At 45.1% G+C, this 21,700-nt stretch overlaps 2 protein-coding genes across 6 annotated transcripts in view; one reads left to right on the top strand and one right to left on the bottom strand.

Annotated features, from left to right (window-relative positions):
- The first annotated feature begins 1,277 nt into the window (after window positions 1–1,277).
- On the top strand, window positions 1,278–4,624 carry LOC133494432 (beta-1 adrenergic receptor-like). The gene is made up of 2 exons (XM_061808262.1): window positions 1,278–2,303; window positions 4,481–4,624. The coding sequence occupies exons 1-2, from the start codon at window positions 1,278–1,280 to the stop codon at window positions 4,622–4,624; spliced, it is 1,170 nt and encodes a 389-aa protein (XP_061664246.1).
- A 2,550-nt stretch (window positions 4,625–7,174) lies between these two features.
- kcnd3 (potassium voltage-gated channel, Shal-related subfamily, member 3) overlaps window positions 7,175–21,700 on the bottom strand; it is a 108,079-nt gene continuing 93,553 nt past the window's right edge. For 3 of the 5 annotated variants that reach the window (XM_061812054.1, XM_061812063.1, XM_061812045.1), the window contains 5 exons: window positions 11,022–11,123; window positions 9,073–9,105; window positions 8,819–8,911; window positions 7,657–7,910; window positions 7,175–7,450 (listed from right to left, as the gene is read on the bottom strand). In XM_061812054.1, the coding sequence (XP_061668038.1) occupies window positions 7,276–7,450; window positions 7,657–7,910; window positions 8,819–8,911; window positions 9,073–9,105; window positions 11,022–11,123 (657 nt within the window). In that variant the 3' untranslated portion in view covers window positions 7,175–7,275. The remainder of the gene's footprint in view (window positions 7,451–7,656; window positions 7,911–8,818; window positions 8,912–9,072; window positions 9,106–11,021; window positions 11,124–21,700) is intronic. The other 2 variants (XM_061812080.1, XM_061812071.1) reach the window with 1 other exon arrangement.

Consider the following 21,700-nt stretch of genomic DNA (forward strand, 5'->3'; position numbering starts at 1 on the left):
CAGAGTAAATTGGACTTGTTTCATTATGTCCGTCGTGTTATGAGCGTAGTTAGATGTTGTCAAGTGTAACCTTTCCATGCAGAAATTTGAAATACATTTGGGAAAAAGCACAAATAAATTGCAGCTTGCTAACTGTTGCTAGAATAAAGGTCCACTCTGTGGTAATTATGTGAAATGACACGGAAAAATTATTGAACACACCAACTGGTATTTATTGAATACTTCGGAAAAACAAAACAAAAAAAAAAGACATTGCGATGACTGCTTCAAAATGCCTCAAGTATGGAGAAACTATTTCCATTTCTCTAGTGTCACTTTGGCCCATTGTTCCACAAAAACAGTCTTCAAATCTTAAAAGTTCTCTGGACCTTGAATTTCAGTGTCATAGATTTGTGATTGGATTCAGGTCACCTGATTGGTTGGGACATTCAATATTTTTTTTCCCCTCTTGAGTTTACTTGGTATTATGTTTTGGATCGTTACCTTGCTGAAATGTTCACCCTTGTTTCATTTTCATGCTCGTAGATGGCAACAGATCTTTGTCAAGAATGTCTCTGTAAATCTGCCTGTTATTCTTTCTTTCACTATTTTACCAGTACCATTTCTGAAAAGCAGCCCCACATCACCATGCTCCCACCTCTGAACGTCACTATTGGTATGGTGTTTTTAGAGTGATGTGCCATTTATCCTCCAAAAGTGGTGTGCGTGTACCATCCAAATAGTTCCATTTTGATCTCATCTAATCAGACTATATACTCTCAGCATTTAACTGGCTTGTTCAAGTGTTCAGCAAACTTTACAATGACCTTTGACATACCCCGAATAATAATGAGGTCTTGAATGGTGAGGGTGCAATACTCGCTCTGTACTCACTATGTATGGATTTACCGGGTTGTTCCCAACATATTCTAGTATATATATATATATATATTATATATATATATATATATATATATATATATATATATATGTGTGTGTGTGTGTGTGTAATTAGAGAAAATTAAGTTTAAAAACTAATTTCAGCTGCTGTAAAGGCTTGAGCAAGGTCAAACATCTTCACATGATTGCAGCTAATCAGTGCTGACAATCAGTGATGACAACCAGCACCAACAAAAAAACAAAGGGTCCTTTAACCAAGGGATCACTCAATCCTGCCCAACCAGCATGCACCCAATGTAATCCTCCAGTGGCAACTGTGCAGGAGGTGATTTCTTCATAATGTGTACCATTACGATTGCCACGTGAAGTCCTTCTCTTGCAGGGCAAGAATTGGAATGATGGATGTGCCGATTTCTAGGAACGACACGAAGACCAACCCGGACCTGCTGTTTCTTGTATCCAAATGCACGGTCCTGGTCCTCACTCTTGTCCTGGGCTTACCCGGGAATGTGTGGGTGTGTTGGGTCGTGTTCCGAACCAAGAGTCTGCGGACGAGTAATAACATGCTGCTGGTCAGCTTGGCCACCAGCGACCTGCTGAAGTGCTCCGTCGACACGCCACTCCTGCTCGCCTCCTTCCTGCGAGCCGGGGGTGGCGAGCGCCTGCCGCTGTCCGTGTGCGCATCGCAGCAGTTCACCTGGGTCTTGTGCAGCTGCGTACAGGTGCTGACACTGGCCAGCATCAGCGTGGAGCGCTACCAGGCCATCGCGTTTCCTTTCCAAACGCAGCAGAGGAGAGCGCGGGTTCGAATCTGGATCGTCTTCATATGGCTTTGCGGCCTCGCATTGGCTGCACTTTCCCTGACACTCTCCAAACAATCCCTCTTCTACACGCTGTGCCTGACAACCACTTCTCACGTAGGCGCTCACCCCCGCTCTTCGGATCCGTTCGGACCTTTCGTTTTGGTGCCCATGTGGGGCTTGTCTCTGACCGTCATCGTCATTCACTACGGACGAATCATCGCGATTGTGAGGAAGCACCGAAATAAGGTGTTCAGTCGCGGTATTCGGGTAATGCCCACGGTGTCCGAGCACGTCTGGAGGTGGATGGGTGACCCGGCTTCAGCACTGCGGACAGCGCCGCCCGGCTGCCCCAAGCCGCCGGCCCCACGCCGGCCGCTGCGCTCAGTGTCAGGTGAGCCCAGCTCTGGCTATTTCGGCGGGAGAGTCCACAGGACGCCTCCGGAGATCGTGGGAGCAGTGTGTCTACTGACGCCTGGAGCCAGAGAGCGGGGGAAGAAGCGGCTTGAGGGCAAACTGGCCAAACGCTTTGGCTACATTATCATCGCCTTCACGCTTTTTTGGCTTCCCATGGTGGTTATTTTGCTCATGAATCACCTCATCGCACGGCCGGACAATGACAGAGTGAGTTTGACAAAGGAAAGGGAAAAAAAGAAAATGAACACTATTTGGTAGTTTGAAGTGATAACAAAAGCGTGTAATTTCAGTTTGGTTTCAATTCTGCATCATAGCAGAAATTCAATATTAAATGCAAACATTTATGTGAAAAAAGATCAATTCATCCTTACTCTGAGTACTCAAATTTATAAGAACCGAAGGCTATTATATACCGTCCAGTGCTATAATGTGGATGCTTTCAATTTACAAGTGAATTCTTTACGAACAATCTAATTGTAATTATTGTGAAGTATGACAGAAGCATACAGGAAAACCAATTAAAATGATAGGTTTCCAATTACGCCATCTTGTGTGTCATAGAGGTCAGAGAAGCGTGAAGTTTTTTTCCATCGTTAATTTATCCAATTGGTCTAAGGGTGGTGGTGACATCGTTGGAAACCTATCCATAACTGCAATTTAACATCTGAAACAATAAATCCCTTGACTATTCTCAAATGCACACATTAGAAATACAATTTGGGCAAAAAGAGAGTCGTTCTACGTGTGTGTACGTGGTAACCAAGGATTCAATAATTATTTCTTTTGCTGTCAATTAGGGTATGCAAAATAACTGGATGACTTTTCATTCTTTAGAAACTGGTAACATTGGAGAAAAAATAATGTAAAAAAAGCAAGTTTCTAAAATAGAATACTGGGAAGAATTGGTCTAATAAATTTGTGTTGTTCTTGCCATTCAGTGAAAGCAAGTGGCAGTCCCAGTTTCAATTGACCCCTCCGTACAGCGCACTTAACCACGCCTCCTGAAGTGATGTCACGCCACGTGCCCTGACGTAAGACAAACAGTAAAAATGGCAAATACAATACAATACATTCTGAACTGAGACAGACTCCATGCTTCTGATTTCATTCAAATCAACGATATATTATAGATTCTAAATACAATACATTCTTAACTGAGAGAGACGCCATGCTTCTGATTTCATTCATTCATTCACACGTAGCAATGTTATGCTAGCGAAGAACGTCTTATTCATTTATACGAGACGTGTATTAAAAATAAAATTTAGGGCATATCTTCGTGCAAACACTGTCTGGTTAAGCTTCTGGCCGCGAGCCAGCAAGAAATCAATACGTTTGTGCAGTCCGATCATCGCTAAATATCGCTCAACAAAGAATAAGTGTGTCAATCGTTCACACGCAGCAGTGTTATGCTAGCGGAGAACGTCTCATTCATTTATACGAGACGTGTATTAAAAATCAAATTTAGGGCATATCTTCGTGCAAACACCGTCTGATTAAGCTTCTGGCCGCGAGCCAGCAAGAAATCAATCCATTTGTGCAGTCCGATCATCGCTAAATATCGCTCAACAAAGAATAAGTGTGTCAATCGTTCACACACGTTATGCTAGCGGAGAACTTCGAATTCATTTATACGAGACATGTATTGAAAACCAAATATAGGGCATACCTTCGTGCAAACATATGTGTTCCGGTTGATATTAGATGGATTTAGCTGATGATGCGGTCTTCCACAAAGTTTGATCCATCGAAGGCATTTTTCGTACTGGGTCTTCGGTTTTGGAAAGGGTACGAATCGAACTCCACCAACTAGCCTTTCAGGATACCGGTCGTCACTATTACAAAGTCCGTGACTACACTTCTTAACCATATTTTTTGTTAAATAACCCAAATACGCGATAAAACGCTAACTAACCCTATACTGGACCATGCAATGTTGTCTGAGAAAATGGCAGGAGCAAAAACGGGCTTTGGTTTATGCAGATCTCTGGCCTCTGATTGGTCAGTGACGCGGATTGCGCAGTATCCACGGAGGGGTCAATTGGCATCGTCTGCGGTTTGCCTCCCAGGGTGCTCGCATTCTTTTACACAAAAGAGGAGCTGGGGTGTGGTGAGAGGGCAAATTTCTCATACAATCATCCGCGATTGACGTCATGAAATTTCATGGTACAAAACCATTTCACGTAGGTTGAATGACAACAACCTTGGAGCATCTTGATCCTTCCCCAGCAACGTCGGCCTATGTGGTTGCACATAATGCGCATGCTAGAAACTGCCACTGCGTGCATCTGCATGGTAGTGTTGAGTGCAAACAAGTGTATTACAAGTCGAATTAGAACCCACTCAATTTGGATACAGTGACATGCATTTTGTTTGTCATACAGTTGTTGCTGGAGATGGAGACCTCGGCGATGGTGCTCACTTGTGTGCAAGCCGCAGTGGATCCACTCATCTACACTTTGGTCACCAGACAGTTTCGCTTTGAACTCACCAAGATATTCTCGTCCGTCCGAAGGTTGGCATCCTGAAATTCCGACGCACAATGACCCCCTGATCATAAATACTCTAAATGTGTTTGGATTTGCACAGATAAAGTGATAAAAAAGGCCAGGAAAAAGTCCACAGACTTGGTTCATGTGGCAGATATAGATGTTTTATCAGGCGTTTCACAGTTGGGATACGAGACAAGGTCATAAATAATATCAAACACATGACAAGATATACACAGCAGTAATTGTAACAACGACAGGAGAGCAAAGCAAAGAGTGAGCAGAAAACCCGACTGATTAGACAGACAAACGAGAGTACATAACAGAAAGAGAGAGGCAAACACTACAAGAGAGCTCTATTTTTTTTCATTACATTAAAAACAAAATCAATCAATGGACACGTTGAGCCTGACTCAAAATGTGAAGTAAAAGTTAAATCCCAGTTGCTGCAAAATAAAAAAAGAAACCTATTTTCTGCCATCTTCTGTTGTACAATAGTTCTAAACAGTCAAAATGTTGGAATTAATGCTGCGAACACTGTTAATGTCTTTAAAACCGCTTTTAGTAAAAGACAAAAATAAAATAAAAGGCCTGCTTGTCTGTGCTTGTCTCTTTGTTTTAACGCCTGCAAGGGAATTTTCACAATATTTATGCATCGACGCAGCTGCTGTCACAACACCCAAAATAGTACTAGTACTTAAACTAGAGGAATGACACTTTCTGCTCCCACTCTGCAAAATCATTTTGGCTTTCTCTGAGTAGTCACCATCCTTAGGATTAAGGAAACACATCAGGAATTTTGGGTGCAATACTTTGATATGGAAAACGCACATCAGTGTCTATGTTGCCTGCAATGATGATCTGATGCAAATGTGAAAATGTTATTCCACTGTCCCACCTTTATGCTTATTAAACATTTTTTCCTCCGGAGAAAGGCCATTTTTGTGGTGTTGATAACTTGACAGTACTACTCAAATCTAGTTGCACATCAGTTAAGAACTTATTAGGCGGGCTCGTTGACTTTCTGTGCACATTTGAAAATACTCTAACGTCGATATGTTGGCACATCTGCAATGCAATGTGGGCTTGTGATTGACATTTTTCCCCCCATCTGCGAGGAGCAAGATCGACATGGGTTCAAAGCTGTTGGACTAACATTCAAAAAGGCCAAATGGGAGTCATCAGCTCCGCGATGCGCAGACCTGAAAAGTCAGCGTGAGCTTTGCGGTGCCTGAACGATACATGATGGTCGTGGGAGTTGAAAATGGCAAAAGATGGTGACAGAGCTGTGGGCCTGGTTCAATTAGTGTCCTTTATGTTGCCATAGAAACCAACATAACGGATCCCGCTCTCTCCTTCCAGTTCTCCTGCAAATGAAGTGGGAAAAAAATAAATAAAAAATTGGAACATCATTGAGGACAAAAAGTACAAATACAAGTTTCTTTACCACATAGAGTACACATAGTCAACAACTTTGAAAAATTCCTAGTGAGTTAGGGGAAGAAATAACGCTGCTTGACAGTCATAAAGACTACTGTAAGCAAACGGTAGTTGACAGAGGAGGGGGGTAAGGAACACAAGCGGACAACGACGACGGCGACAAAGAAAGAGAGAGACAAATACAAACAGAGGAGTCCGGGAGAGAGTGAGACGGAAGAGAGAAAGAGTGAAAGCGGGAGGGAGCACAGCTTCACGGGTTCTGCCATACGATGGTCAAATATTACAAAATATTCTATCAACAATATTCACAAAGGACCTGGGCACTGAACATTTTCGTGTCCAAAATTCTCAGCACATGCCTTGTGCTTTTAATTGGGGTGGCTTTACATACAAAAATAAAATAATAAGAATTGTCTCGGCATTTTGTCATTTGAGGTCTGTCCACAGCCACACGGGAGAGGAACGAGAAGGGGTATTCAAATCTATCAAGGTTAATGATTTCCCGTTGAGAAAAACAGGCACATGTTGTATAAAAAGGCTCACAGCTGAGAATTTTGGAGAAAAATTTGCAGTTCAAACCCTTGACAGTGGCAGCTAATCAAATACGGCATATACATAACCATAAAGAGACTTCCAGAAGAATTGAAAGTTGACTCCCACACAGGCGACCTTTGACCCTAAACATCACAGTTCTTCTATCTAGGGAAATGCACACGCACACACTCAAATGCACACTCACAAATATGAAACTCATTTGCCAGCAATACAGACATTCACATGTACATTCCCCAACCCCCCAAGTGGGGCGATACTGAAAGCAATAAAGAATGGTGACATACTGTAGCTGCATATCAGCAGTGAATCAGGATGACACAAAAGTAAAAGGGCACAATCATGGATTTGGATTCGTCCCTTCATCCGCATACACCTCCTGCTCGTCGAAGAGTCAAACTGATGTGAAAATTATTTCTTAAAAAAAGGTGTTTAATGCTCAGTGACGCACACACTCAAAGGACACGGGTGCACTGGATCTCTCCTTTTCGAGGAGTTGATGTTGTTACAGTATATGACCAGGAGAGGGAAGTCTCCACCGTGAGCAAACAGTCTCTGAACAGCGTCACATCACCGCCCCCCCCCTCCCACCTCACCCACTCCACCCCCACCCAGCATCTTGCCGGGTCCTCCCCTTGTCCTTCAGTCTGTCCAAGTGAGTCTGTAAACGTTCTCTGAGTATGACACACTCGCATCCTTCACAGTGCGGAAACCTTCACAACGTTCTGGTGGGCGGGGCCTGCCGGAAGATGGGCATCACCCTCGGGGGTGGTCACCGGTGGTGTGGGAATGCTGATGATGGCGGTGGTGATCTGGCTGCCCTGGCAGTTGAGCGGCGCTGGCTCTTCCATGCGCAGGTTCAAACTGGAGCGGCTAGGAAGTGAGCGAGAGGAAAGAATGAAATTCATGCATGTGCTTTGCTTATCATCAATGACACACTTGTGAGGTCACAACAGAGAGGGCCGGCTCACTATCTCCATTCTGGTTCATCCAAAAGCTGTTTCACAGGGTTAAGGTCATACTCGGTCTAGGTAACATACCAACTTTCATATTGGGATGATGGTATCTGTTGATGTCACCTGGTGCTGAGGGGCTGAATGTGGATGGTGCTGAGCTCCTGCAACCCTTGGTGGTGCACGTGCGTCAGAGGCTGCATGTGCGCCGGCTCGCTGGAATTGGGCAGAGGGCTGTGGTGCTTCTTGCTTCGACGGCTGCAGCAAGTGCTCGTGACGCCCTCTTGGCTGGAGAGGGACGGGCTGCGAGTCGGGTAATTTTCGAGTCCTGCCTCCAGGTAGCTCTGTTGGTAATATTGCTCATCCACAAACTCGTGGTTCTATGACCGTCAAAAGATAAAAGAAAAAAGAAAATCAGAATTTCGACAGTTTTGACAGATTAAGATTTTCATTTGAATCCAGATTTAAAGTGCTGAATGTGATATGTGAGGCTTCATAAAACAGGTAATCTGTCATGCTTACTGCAACAAGTAGAAAGAAACTATAAGAGTACGTTCAAGCTTTCAGTGTTGGCAATCATACGGGGTGTGTGTGTGGGTGTGGGGGGACATAGGTCATTTTGCTGCTCAATAAATGCGCACACACACACTGATTAAGCGTTACAAACAGGTGTAACATGGCAGGAAATTGTTTCTATCCTATTTATCTCCATCTCACTGCTAGTGTCTTAAATGGATTTACACATTAGGAAAATAACATTTAGATTAAAGATCGGATCACATTAAAAAAATATAAAGGTTGGCGCAAAAACGTTATACTCTTTGATGCAGCCAACACTTCATGTTTTATATTAGAAAGTAAGAAACATTTTTATCTGGGTCTTGACCCATAATTAATTTCATAAAAATAATTAAAAAAAAACAACAAAAAAAAACAAATTTGTTGAAGACTCTAAATTGCCCCAAGGTGTGATTGTGAGTGTGACCGTTGTTTGTCTCTATGTGCCCTGCGATTGGCTGGCGACCAGTTCAGGTTGTACCCTGCTTCCTGGCTGATGACAGCTGGGATAGTCTCCAGCACTCCTGTGACCCTTATGAGGATACGTGGCTCAGAAAATAGATGGATGGATGGTTTAAGAGAAAAAAATGTCCAATAATGTTCAAATACAGTACTGGAGTGCAGAAGACTGACTGCAACTTTGAAGTGTTTGAGTTGAAAATACCATGAAAAGATACAAAATGTTAGAAACTTATTCTGTCAATTAATTTTTGGGCACTTGTAAACTCACAGTGGTTTTCTCCAGACAGGTCAGCAGGTGATGGTGCTGGCTCTCTAACAGAGAGGTAGACTTACTTAAGCGTTGTTCCTCCTCAGTAGAACACTGTGATGACACACGCACACACACAAGCACACACTCACACACACACACACACACACACACCACACACACACACACACACACACACACACACAGCATCCAAACTGAGCGGCAAGACATCTCATCTTTGAAGAAGACAAGAACCAAGAGTGGCGGGTCACTACCTGATCAGAAACGTTCATCTTGTATGGAAGTTGCTTAAGTGGGAGGGTAAGACGGAATAAAAAGAAAAGAGACACATTATCAACGTGAACTCCCGGAGACACGTCAGCTGAGATCAGTGGAGCCAGAACATTGATTTGTGCCCCTAATGGATATACATTACATTGCATCCAGAACATTTTTGCCTCTGGCTCCTTCGCTGACAAGGCTACCAACAAGGAGTTCATAACGACTTGTTTCCCGCAATTATTTCTTTTTCAGGCATGTGTTTATGTGCCAGAGCAAGAGAGCAATACTTCTGATTCTGTGGTGGTTGACCATGAAGTCACGTGACTCACATAAACAACACAACCACGGGCTGCTGATGTGCACCCTCTAACAAGTAGACCGACTGGAGAAAAAAAAAATCTGCCAAGAAAACGAGTTAATATATAATTTGAAGGGTTGCTATTTCAATGCATCCTTTCCATTACACTCATATTGTATATCTTAAACAATTTTCCGATTTGTTCTTGTGTATTCATTCTGTATACTGGAAACAGCTGCTAAATTAACTTTAGTGTCCACAATTTTTGTAAACATTTGCTTCTGCTAATGAACTCAGAGATAACTGTCAAGCAGTTTGTGCTAGATTTTGTAGACCTGGAGAAAACCTATGACAGAATACCTAGAGAGGAACTGTGGTACTTGCATGCACAGATCTGGTGTGGTGGAGAAATATGTTAGAATAGTACAGGACATGTGTGAGGAGAGCAGAACAGTGGTGAGATGTGTCGTAGGTGTGTCAGAAGAATTTAAGGTGGAGGTGGGACTGCATAACGGATCCGCTCTGAGCCCTTTCCTGTTTGCGGTAGTAATGGATAGGCTGACAGATGAGGTTAGACTGGATTCCCCTTGGACCATGATGTTCGCAGATGATATTGTGATCTCCAGTGAAAGCAGGGAGCAGGTGGAGGAACAATTAGACAGATGGAGGCATACACTGGAAAGTAGAGGAATGAAGATTAGCCGACGTAAAACAGAATATATGTGCCTGAATGAGGGGGGCAGTGGGGGAAGAGTGAAGCTCCAGGGAGAAGAGATAGCGAGGGTGGATGACTTCAAATACTCGGGGTCAACAATACAGAGCAATGGAGAGTGTGGTCAAGAAGTGAAGAAACGGGTCCAAGCAGGTTGGAACAGCTGGCGAAAGGTGTCTGGTGTGTTATGTGACAGAAGAGTGTCTGCTAGGATGAAGGGCAAAGTTTACAAAACAGTGGTGAGGCCGGCCATGATGTACGGATTAGAGACGGTGGCACTGAAGAAACAACAGGAAGCTGAACTGGAGGTGGCAGAAATGAAGATGTTGAGTTTCTCGCTCGGAGTGACCAGGTTGGATAGGATTAGAAATGAGCTCATTAGAGGGACAGCCAAAGTTGGATGTTTTGGAGACAAGGTTAGAGAGAGCAGACTTTGATGGTTTGGACATGTTCAGAGGCGAGAGAGTGAGTATGTTGGTAGAAGGGTGCTGAGGATGGAGCTGCCAGGCAAAAGAGCGAGAGGAAGGCCAAAGAAAAGGTTGATGGATGTTGTGAGGAAGGACATGAAGACTGTAGGGGTTAGAGAGGAAGACGCACGAGATAGGCTTAGATGGAAAAAATGACACACTGTGGCGACCCCTAATCGGGACAAGCCGAAAGGAAAAGAAGAAGAAGACTACATTTTAACGTATGAAAAGTGCTGTAGAAATAAAATATTATTGGCTGAACCAATTATGCAAAGATATAGTGCCAAACAAGTGGGAAAATGGACACTATGCAAGCTTTTAGAATTGAGCCAATCATCATTTTCTAGTAGGCTCAAACTATTTTTTTCTCTTAAATTTTGGAATAATGGCAACTCTTACTTTTGCTTGCCGTTCGTGAGAAATGTAAGAAGCTGACAAAGAAGCGTAAGTGTTCGCTGGCCTTACCGTGAGCTCCAATGCTTCATTAAAGAGGCCGTTGCGCTTGCTGTGGAGGAAGGCATTGGAGCTTCCTGTCTTGGATATTCGAATCCTGGCCAGGCGGGCTTTCTGCAAGGAGACATTGATCCTGATGTCAGTCGGAGGCTGCACCACCTCCGGCGTGAGCCTGATTGGGGAATCACTCTGACATATCCCACTGATGATCTAGCAGCTAACGGCACCTTCACATGCTTCATGTATTAGTTGTGATCTTCTGGATCAAATCAAACATATGATAGTAGATTATTCCTTCTGATCTCCTGTGATAACTCACTCTGAACCCCCACCCCCCTCCCCCTGCTACATTTATGAATGTTTTATGGTCACTGCAGGACAACACATATTCCTTGGGAAGAAAACGAGTGAGCAAAGATTGGTGAAGGTAAAATGGCAAATAATTTAGCTGAGAAACCCCTCAAATGAAATTGGGAATGAAATTGAGCAAGCATCTAAGACCATTCTTTTTTTTTTTTAATGGATTATCACACCCTTACAGCTCATTCCATGTTAATATCAGCAGTTCCTTAGTAACAATGACTGCCATTCTTTGATGGTGATTTTTCTCGTTGTTTTTTTTTTTTTTTTTTTTTAACAGCACAACCCACAAATAAGCATCAAATGACAGCGGCCGCAGTGAAGGCCTGGTCAAGCCTCACTCGTCTTTTGGTGATGTCCATGGGCTCCGGGCTCAAAAGTCATGGATTGCTAAGGATTTGTTTCAAATGTGAGGACGACGTGTCGAAATGCGGGTAAAACTATAAGAACACCTTCTAAGTCAGGGGAATGGAATCACTGACACGTCAAAGGTCGGCGATTTTTCATTAAAAGTCTCTGTCGAACAAATATCTCATGGCTGATCTGCCACATTGTTGACTTTTGAAAAGAGTTGTATATTTACATCAGAAGAGAAATACATTTATGTACAAAGCGTGCTTGTTTGGTGGGGGTCCACAGACCGCTGCGTGGGGTAATTAAGTATTTACACAAATACTTTCCACATGTACTGTACCCATTGTATGTGCCAGTCATAAAACAAGTAGACGTACCATGTGATCTTACTGGATTAAACTGAAACCCTAAGCCATATATTATTCAAACGTCAAAAACATTCTACAAGGTTAACTCATATTGGATAAACTAAAAGTAATTAGATGTCAATGGTATTTGAACTACTAAGAAGACTCAGAATCGCCAGAGACCATCCTGTAATATAAACCTAATAGAGCACACTTAAGTTAGAATGTAGAGTACACAGTTATACAATAGCCTGTAACTGGCATTTAAAATCAAACAACAATCTAAATATATTTCATAAAATAAAACCTTATTTATTGAAGGCAGAACTTAAAAAAAACAACTACTCCACTCATGAAACCTCTCCAAATGAATCTTAATTCTTTTGTCTGATGCAGTCCAATTCCTCCCCGTCTAGCTGTACACTCACATACTGTAGCGGCGCAGCATTTTCCCGAATAACTTTTTAAATGTTGCGCTGGGATTGGGATTGTCTCTCCGGTAATTGCGGCGATGGATGCTGTGCATGCAGCACTGGTGGTTGTGTGGGGGTGGAATGGACATTTAGAACTCGACTAGCTCGAGGGAAGCTTTTTTTCTTGATCGATCCCCAGGAGTGTGGGACCAAAGTGTCGCTACAGACCCATGTGCAGTGTTAGAGGACTGTGAGGAAACGATGGGCAGATGGCTTTCATTAAAGTGTACTGTAGACAAGACAGTAAAAAAAGCATTATACCTTTAAAACTATTCACTTGCTAATTCCCAAACGAGTGCGGTTGGAAAGGAAATGCACACACGTACGCACACATATTCAAAAACACTTCATGACCACAGTCATTGGCAACGCATTGTAAATTTGTGTTGAAGAGCACTTTCAAACCTACGCACTGAGCTATATTTAATTTCACAACTCCATACAATGGGCTACTATGTAAGCGTAGATTTGCACCATGTTTTGAAATATCTCATAGAGTCACACCTTTTAACGAAAACAAATGTGCGAGTGCTACAATCTGTGCAGTAACAGAAAAAAAAAGTGTTAACCTTGCGGCAGTCCGACAGCAGTCAAAGGCAGTGATTATCTTTTTACTGCGACAAAGATAAACACTGCAATGTTAAGCCCATTCAGCTTGGACAGTGTGTTGTTTTCATTTGTGATGAAGAGTCGATGCCAAAGCAGGATCTCAATGGACTAAAGTGATATCATCATAATCAACATCATCATTGTTGTCACCGAGTGTTGATTTGCTTCTTAATGTCCTGTGGCTCTTGAACGAACTAGTATCTACTGTACGATGAAAGTTCTTCAGCTGTGAAAGGTCACGCATCCAACAAGTTCTGGCGCAGCAAAAGCCAGACATTTACATTTGACAGAGATTTGAGCACATATTTCATGGTAGTTGTGATGGTAGTTGGTAGTTACATGGTATAACATTGCAGTTCACCCACATTGCTTTACTTTCCAACATATTACAGTCACTTCAATAACACAAACTTGGCAATTTAAATAATGACTCAGAAGTGTTCTGTAAATTGTGGCATGCTGTAGTGATAGAAACCGGCCTTCTTCTTCTTTTCCTTTCAGATTGTCCCGTCAGGGGTTGCCACAGCGTGTTATCTTTTGCCATCTTAGCCTATCTCCTGCATCTTCCTCTCTAACCCCAACTGCCCTCATGTCTTCCCTCACCACATCCATAAACCTTCTCTTTGGTCTTCCTCTCGCCCTTTTGCCTGGCAGCTCCATCCTCAGCACCCTTCCACCAATATACTCACTCTCTCGCCTCTGAACATGTCCAAACCATCGAAGTCTGCTCTCTCTCACCTTGTCTCCAAAACATCCAACTTTGGCTGTCCCTCTAATGAGCTCAATTCTAATCCTATCCAACCTGTTCACACCAAGGGAGAACCTCAACATCTTCATTTCTGCCACCTCCAGTTCTGCTTCCTGTTGTTTCTTCAGTGCCACCGTCTCTAATCCGTACATCATGGCTGCCCTCACCACTGTTTTGTAAACTTTGCCCTTCATCCTAGCAGACACTCTTCTGTCACATAACACACCAGACAGCTTTCGCCAGCTGTTCCAACCTGCTTGGACCCGTTTCTTCACTTCCTTACCACACTCACCATTGCTCTGGATTGTTGACCCTAAATATTTGAAGTCGTCCACCCTCGCTATCTCTTCTCCCTGTAGCCTCACTCTTCCCCCTCCACTTTTCTCATTCACGCACATATATTCTGTTTTACTTGGGCTAATCTTCATTCCTCTCCTTTCCAGTACATGTCTCCATCTTTCTAATTGTTCCTCCACCTGCTCCCTGCTTTCACTGCATATCACAATATCATCTGCGAACATCGTGGTCCAAGGGGATTCCAGTCTAACCTCATCTGTCAGCCTATCCATTACCACTGCAAACAGGAAGGGGCTCAGAGCTGATCCCTGATGCAGTCCCACCTCCACCTTAAATTCCTCTGTCACACCCAAGGCACACCTCACCATTGTTCTGCTGCCATTATACATGTCCTGTACTATTTTAACATACTTCTCTGCCACACCAGACTTATGCATGCAATACCACAGTTCCTCTCTTGGTACTCTCTAGATCCACAAAGACAAAATGTAGCTCCTTCTGACCTTCTCTGTACTTTTCCACTAGCATCCTCAAGGCAAATAATGCATTTGTGGTACTCTTTCTAGGCATGAAACCATACTGTTGCTCGCAGATACTTACATCTGTCCTGAGTCTAGTCTCTACCACTCTTTCCCATAACTTCATTGTGTGGCTCATCAACTTTATTCCTCTATAGTTCCCACAGCTCTGAACATCCCCTTTGTTCTTAAAAATGGTAACTAGAACACTTTTCCTCCATTCTTTAGGCATCTTTTCACCTGCTAGTATTCTGTTGAATAAGTTGGTCAAAAAGTCCACATCCATCTCTCCAAATTGCTTCCATACCTCCACCGGTATGCCATCAGGACCAACTGCCTTTCCATTTTTCATCCTTTGTAGTGCCTTTCTGACTTCCCTTTTACTAATCATTGCCACTTCCTGGTCCTTCACACTTGCCTCTTCAACTCTTCCTTCTCTCTCATTTTCTTCATTCATCAACTTCTCAAAGTATTCTTTCCATCTATTTAGTACACTACTGGCACCAGTCAACACATTTCCATCTCTATCCTTAATCACCCTTACCTGGTGCACATCCTTCCCATCTCTATCCCTCTGTCTGGCCAACCTGTAGAGATCCTTTTCTCCTTCTTTCGTGTCCAACCCAGTGCACATGTCTTCATATGCCTCTTGTTTAGCCTTTGCCACCGCTACCTTTGCCTTACGTCGCATCTCGATGTACTCCTTTCACCTCTCCTCAGTCCTCTCAGTGTCCCACTTCTTCTTCGCTAATCTCTTTCCTTGTATGACTCCCTGTATTTTGGGGTTCCACCACCAAGTCTCCTTCTCCCCTTTCCTACCAAAAGACACACGTAGTACTCTCCTGCCTGTCTCTCTGATTACCTTGGCTGTCGTAGTCCAGTCTTCCGGGAGCTTCTGCTGTCCATCGAGAGCCTGTCTCACATCTTTCCGAAAGGCCGCACAACATTCTTCCTTTCTCAGCTTCCACCAGATGGTTCTCTGCTCTACCTTTGTCTTCTTAATCTTCCTACCCACCACCAGAGTCATCCTACACACCACCATACTATGCAGTCGAACTACACTCTCCCCTACCAGTACTTCACAGTCAGTAACCTCCTTCAGATTACATCGTCTGCACAAAATATAATCCACCTGCGTGCTTCTCCCTCCACTCTTGTAGGTCACTATATGTTCCTCCCTCTTCTGGAAATAAGTGTTCACTACAGCCATCTCCATCCTTTTTGCAAAGTCCACCACTATCTGTCCCTCAAAGGTCCATTCCTGGATGCCATACTTACCCATCACTTCTTCATCGCCCCTGTTTCCTTTACCAATATGTCCATTACAATCTGCACCAATCACAACTCTATTGCTGTCTGGGATGCTCAGAACTACTTCATCTAGTTCCTTCCAGAATTTCTCTTTCAACTCTAGGTCACATCCTACCTGTGGGGCATAGCCGCTAACCACATTATACATAACACCCTCAATTTCAAATTTTAGTCTCATCACTCGATCTGATACTCTTTTCACCTCCAAGACATTCTTAGCCAGCTCTTCCTTTAAAATAACCTCTACTCCATTTCTCTTCCCATCTACTCCGTGGTAGAATAATTTAAACCCTGCTCCTAAACTTCTAGCCTTACTACCTTTCCACCTGCTCTCTTGGATGCACAGAATATCAACCTTTCTCCTAATCATCATGTCAACCAACTCCTGAGCTTTTCCTGTCATAGTCCCAACATTCAAAGTCCCTACACTCAGTTGTAGGCTCTGTGCATTCGTCTTTTTCTTCTGAGGATGGATCCGGTTTCCTCCTCTTCTTTGTCTTTGACCCACAGTAGCTGAATTTCCACCGACGCCCAGCAGGTTAGCAGTGCCGGGGGTGCGCGTTGTTAACCCGGGCCACGACCGATCAGGTATGGGATTCTTTAGATGAACACTCATATTTGTTTGGCACAGTTTTTACGCCGGATGCCCTTCCTGACGCAACCCTCTGCATTTATCTGGGCTTGGGACCGCCCTACAGATTGCATTGGTTTGCGCCCCCATAGGGCTGCATTAGTGATAGAAACCGGCCTAGTCATGACAATTAAGTAATAATGTGCTGGATAAGCACTGATGTGAATAAAAGAAGGTCACGTTCTCAAATAGTGTGGTGTGTCATTTTAGCCACGATCCAAATATTACAAAAACTAAAATAAACAGCTGAAATGAAAATCTTTGTCTTTGCATGTTTCCAGCAATGTTCTTCAATAATATATTTATAAACAAATTCACTCTTTGGGGTTTATAAATCCAAAAAGAGTCTACGGCTCCCAATCATATTTACAAGATGGCTGTGACTTCAACCCCCATCCCACATTGGTTCCTATACAGAAAAAAAAAAACATATCAAAGAAGCTTTGCTTGACCAACTGCTAGCAAAATAAAAAACGATCTATAAAGACATCTGCTACAAACCGAGATCCTGCTCTTTAGTAAAAACAGCTTAACCTCAAACTTGCTCTGCTGATATTTTTAAAGCTCAGATTACTTCTTCTTACAGGCACCAAACACGGTTTACAGCTCCAAGGTGAGTTTTTTTAGATTTTTGGTTGCATCTCCCATCAACGCGCCTCAGTTGCTCCTTTTCAGCCAAATTACATCATCAATTTATGGAGTAGTTTTGGAATCACAAATCAAGGGTAATGTGCTTTTCAACTATTCACATTTAGTAACGCATAAATGCTTGTAATATCTCAACTTTATCATTTATGATATATAAGAATTTGAAATTTTGGTACAGATTTTTACAAGAATCATGGAAATTGACACTCTAGATTTGGCTTCATGGGCCACATAAAATCATGTGTGCAAGACATTTAAAAATATCGGGAGTTTATATGGTAGCTTGGTTATTTAAATTAGGATACAGGGATGAGAATTTTCCGCGGATTCATGGAATTCTGAGTTTTTTCAGCTGAAAATGCCATTGTTGTTAAACATGGAGATTCGTTGAGAATTGTTTTTTTGTGGGGGTGGGGTACGGCTTGATGTGGGGAGAGGGATAGAGATAGAGAAGGACGGAGAGATCAAGACCGTCCGCCAGCATCTATCGGCAACGCTTGTCATGAAATTAGTCACAGCTGTGATAGCACCAAACGTCACTGTTATGTCTTTACGGCATTGCTTATAATAACGACAACATTCCGATTTCCAGCAGAATTTCGTCAATATTTTCACTCTGATGTTAACATTTCATAGAGAAGCATTCCGTTTACTACGGCATAGTGATATGAATGAAGGGCACACCCCACTTTGAACACCCCCCGCCGAAGGCAGACATTTTCAGTGTTTTTCGAAATTGGTCATTCTCATCCCTGAGGATAACTTTAACTCATAAGGGGAAGTGTTATTTCAGAAACCTTTTTCAGAGGGAATAAGTGCACAAGTAAAGAGTAAAGTTGTAATAGAAGTTTTGAATAATTATCATTGTGTTAATTAATTAGTTCCTAATTTAGATTGAGGAAAGAATTCAGATCAGCCACCTCTCGTCAAAGTATTATATACTTGAGAGGCGCTACGCTTGTTATCCAGATTGTGCAGAAAAAGTCAAATTCATGTACTGTATGTGACCTCTGTGACTACCACCCAAAACTTTGAAAAAAATTGTTGTTGTTATAGGAATCATGTTTATTCACCAAGTATGTGAAGAACATACAAGGAATTCGTCTTCAGTATTCAGAGGTGCAAGAGCAGTTAGAATGTCAAATAGAGCAATAATTCAGTGCAATGAGCATTGTGCAAAGGGTGTCAAGACTTGAAGGAATGTATGCAGTGTAAAGTGACTCTAATGTGGGACGATGTCGATTGTGCAAGTGGTGCAGATGCTACTCGGATACGAGAGGCTCGTACTGGTCAACGACAGATGTGCATGTCATTTTTATGTAATCAAAATTGAACTCCTAATCTTTTATGAAGGTTGTTTTTGTTTACATTTCTTTATTTTTATTTTAGTTTTGCTCTCTTTTGATATAAAATTTTACAATGAAAACATCAAGCATGACACAATTAACATTAAAGGTCAAGTGTCATGCCTATATACAGAAATGAAACTCTGTTTATGAATATGAATCTGTTTTTCCTTGACATTGTAGCGCCGGAGAAAAGGAGTCTGAGGCGGAGTGTCGGACACAGGAACAGAACTTGCTTTATTGACATCAAAACACTACTCGCATAACGGCGGGAACTCTGTTAACCTTTACTCCGTGCGGAACCCTGCACCCCAACTCGAGGTCCCGCAGGTGAATTATGTAAACACCACACAAGCCCCCCCAGAATTCACCCATAGTCAAAATCCTTGTGCCGTGGAGGGATGACGACCCGACCCCGGCGGGTGTACACTGTAGGGGCTGAGGGGGGCGGGGCCGCACTGTCCATTGAGTCACGGGACAAGGGCCCAGGCGGGGTCAAGGGCACCCCGGCAGGTGCAGGGGCATAGGGCAAAGGGGTACCACCCCGGCGCGGGGGAGGGCCAACCCCAAAGGCTGGGCAATATCCAGGTGCGTGGGTTTGACCCTGTCCACGGAAACAGTCTCGGGTCTGCCGCCAATGTCCACGAGCAGGCTCTTATCCACGTGCTCCAGGACCCTGAACGGCCCGTCGTATGGGGGGCGGAGAGGTCCACGGTGGGCTTCATGACGAACAAACACAAAATCCGCAAAGGGCAGGTGACGGGGCAGCCGGGCAGCTGGGGTGCCATGTTGCGACGTGGGAACCGGCGCGAACCCTTTTGCGGCCTACAGCAGGGAGGACCGTTGCCTGGCTGTGGACCAGGGCGCTGTGGGGTCCGAGATGAATTCGCCAGGGACCTGCATTGGCTGGCTGTAGACGAGTTCGGCGGATGAGGACAACAGGTCCTCCTTGGGGGTGCACCTGAGGCCGAGCATGACCCATGGGAGCTTATCCAACCAGTTGCCGTCCGCCAAGCCGGCACGCAGGGCTGCTTTCATGACCGTTCGCCTGGGGGTGATAGGCGGTAGTGCGGTGCTGCTTGACCCCCAAACTCTCAGCGACTGCGTTCCAGAGTTCAAAGGTAAACTGAGGGCCACGATCGGAGGAAAGGTCGCACGGGGTCCCGAAGCGTGCAACCCACGTGCCGATGAACGCCCGGGCCACGTTGACCCGCTTCGGGCCAGCGGGTCGTCCTGTCCACCATGGTGAGCAAGTAGGTAAAAACCGTGCGAGGGAGGAAGTGGACCTACCAAGTCGACGTTGACGTGGTCAAACCTCCTCTCGGGGACAGCGAAGGGCTCCAAGGGGGCTTTTGTGTGGCGATGCACCTTAGCCCGCTGACAGGCCACGCACGAGTCGACCCAGGCCTGCACATCTTTCTTAAGACCGCGCCACATGAACTTCTGGGCCACCAGCCTCACGGACGGTTTCCTTCCGGGGTGGGAGAGGTTGTGGACCGCCTCGAAAACAGCTCGCCGCCAGTTTGCAGGGACCAGCGGCCGAGGCTGGTCAGCCGAGAGGTCGCACAGCAACCTGACGCCCGAGTCACCAACCGCAACTTCCTCCAGGCGCAAACCCGTGTCAGAAGTCTTGAGGGCCTGCACCCCGTGGTCTGAGGCCTGGTCTGCGCTCATGCGGGAGTAGTCGAGACCCAGATGCACAGTGCCGACGATCGCCCTGGAGAGGCAGTCCGCGACCACATTGGATTTGCTGGTGATGTATTGGATGTCCGTAGTGTACTCCGAGATGAACGACAGTTGGCGTTGCACGGCTCGGCCACCTTGGACATGGCGAAAGTGAGGGGGTTTATGGTCCACATATGCTGTGAACTCACGGCCTTCCAATAGGGAGCGGAAGTGGCGGATCGCCAGCCAGAGGCCGAGGAGCTCTCTATCGAACGTGCTGTATTTGCGCTCCCTGGGGACCAGCTGACGGCTGAAAAAGGCAAGCGGTTGCCAGGCGCCACCGACCCACTGTTCGAATACGGCTCCAACAGCGTAGTCCGATGCATCGGTAGTGAGAGCGACAGGGGGCCCGTGGTTCGGGTGGGCCAGCATCGCGGCACGACTCAGTGCCTCGAAGGCTTCCATCCTCTCGGCCGTCCATTCAACGTCCCGGTTGGGGGGCCTTGTCTTTAAGAGCCCCATAAAGCGGGCACATGATGTAGGCTGCCCGGCGGATAAACCGGTGGTAGAAAGTCACCATCCCCAGGAACTCCCGGAGGCCCCGAGCCGAGCGAGGTCGGGGAAAAGCGGAGACGGCCTCCACCTTTGCCGGAAGGGGGGCGGCGCCGTTCTTGTCTATGAGGTGCCCGAGGAACTGGATAGAGGGCACCCCGAAAACACATTTCACCGGGTTGATGATCAGGCCATGCTGCGAGGAGGTCGCGGAGGTGCATCAGATGTTCATCCTCCGAGGAGCTGGCGATGAGGATGTCATCCAAATAGACGAACACAAATGGTAAGTCCCTGAGCACAGAATCCATTAAACGCTGGAAAGATTGTGCCGCGTTTTTAAGACCAAACGGCATCCTCAGAAACTCGAACAGTCCAAACGGAGTGATTACAGCTGTCTTGGGAACGTCTGAGGGGTGCACAGGAAACTGGTGATACCCGCGCACCAGATCGACCTTGGAGAACAGGATTTTGCCCGCCAGGTGGATCTGAGAAGTCCTGAATGTGTGAAACAGGGTAGCGGTCGGGCGTAGTGGCGTCGTTAAGGCGGCGGTAGTCACCACACGGCCGCCACCTGCCACTCGGTTTAGGGACGATGTGTAGCGGCGAGGCCCACGGGCTATCCGTGCGGCGGACGATGCCCAGACACTCCATGTTGCCAAACTCGGACTTAGCGACTGCTAGCTTCTCGGGGTCAAGCCGTCGGGCCCTCGCGTGAATCGGGGGGCCCTTGGTCTCAATGTGGTGCTCGACCGCATGTTTAGTCGTGGCAGAGGAGAAAGTGGGCCGTGTCAAGCCAGGGAACTCACCAAGGAGGAGTTGGTACTTGGTGCCG

Source organism: Syngnathoides biaculeatus, chromosome 2 (genome assembly GCF_019802595.1).
Source record: "Syngnathoides biaculeatus isolate LvHL_M chromosome 2, ASM1980259v1, whole genome shotgun sequence".
Taxonomy (NCBI): domain Eukaryota; kingdom Metazoa; phylum Chordata; class Actinopteri; order Syngnathiformes; family Syngnathidae; genus Syngnathoides; species Syngnathoides biaculeatus.

Bases quoted from the DNA above. Each gene is read 5' to 3' on its own strand.
- LOC133494432 (XM_061808262.1), top strand. From the start codon at position 1,278: ATGGATGTGCCGATTTCTAGGAACGACACGAAGACCAACCCGGACCTG. The intron at 2,304-4,480 runs GTGAGTTTGACA...TTTGTCATACAG, and splicing joins CACGGCCGGACAATGACAGA to TTGTTGCTGGAGATGGAGAC.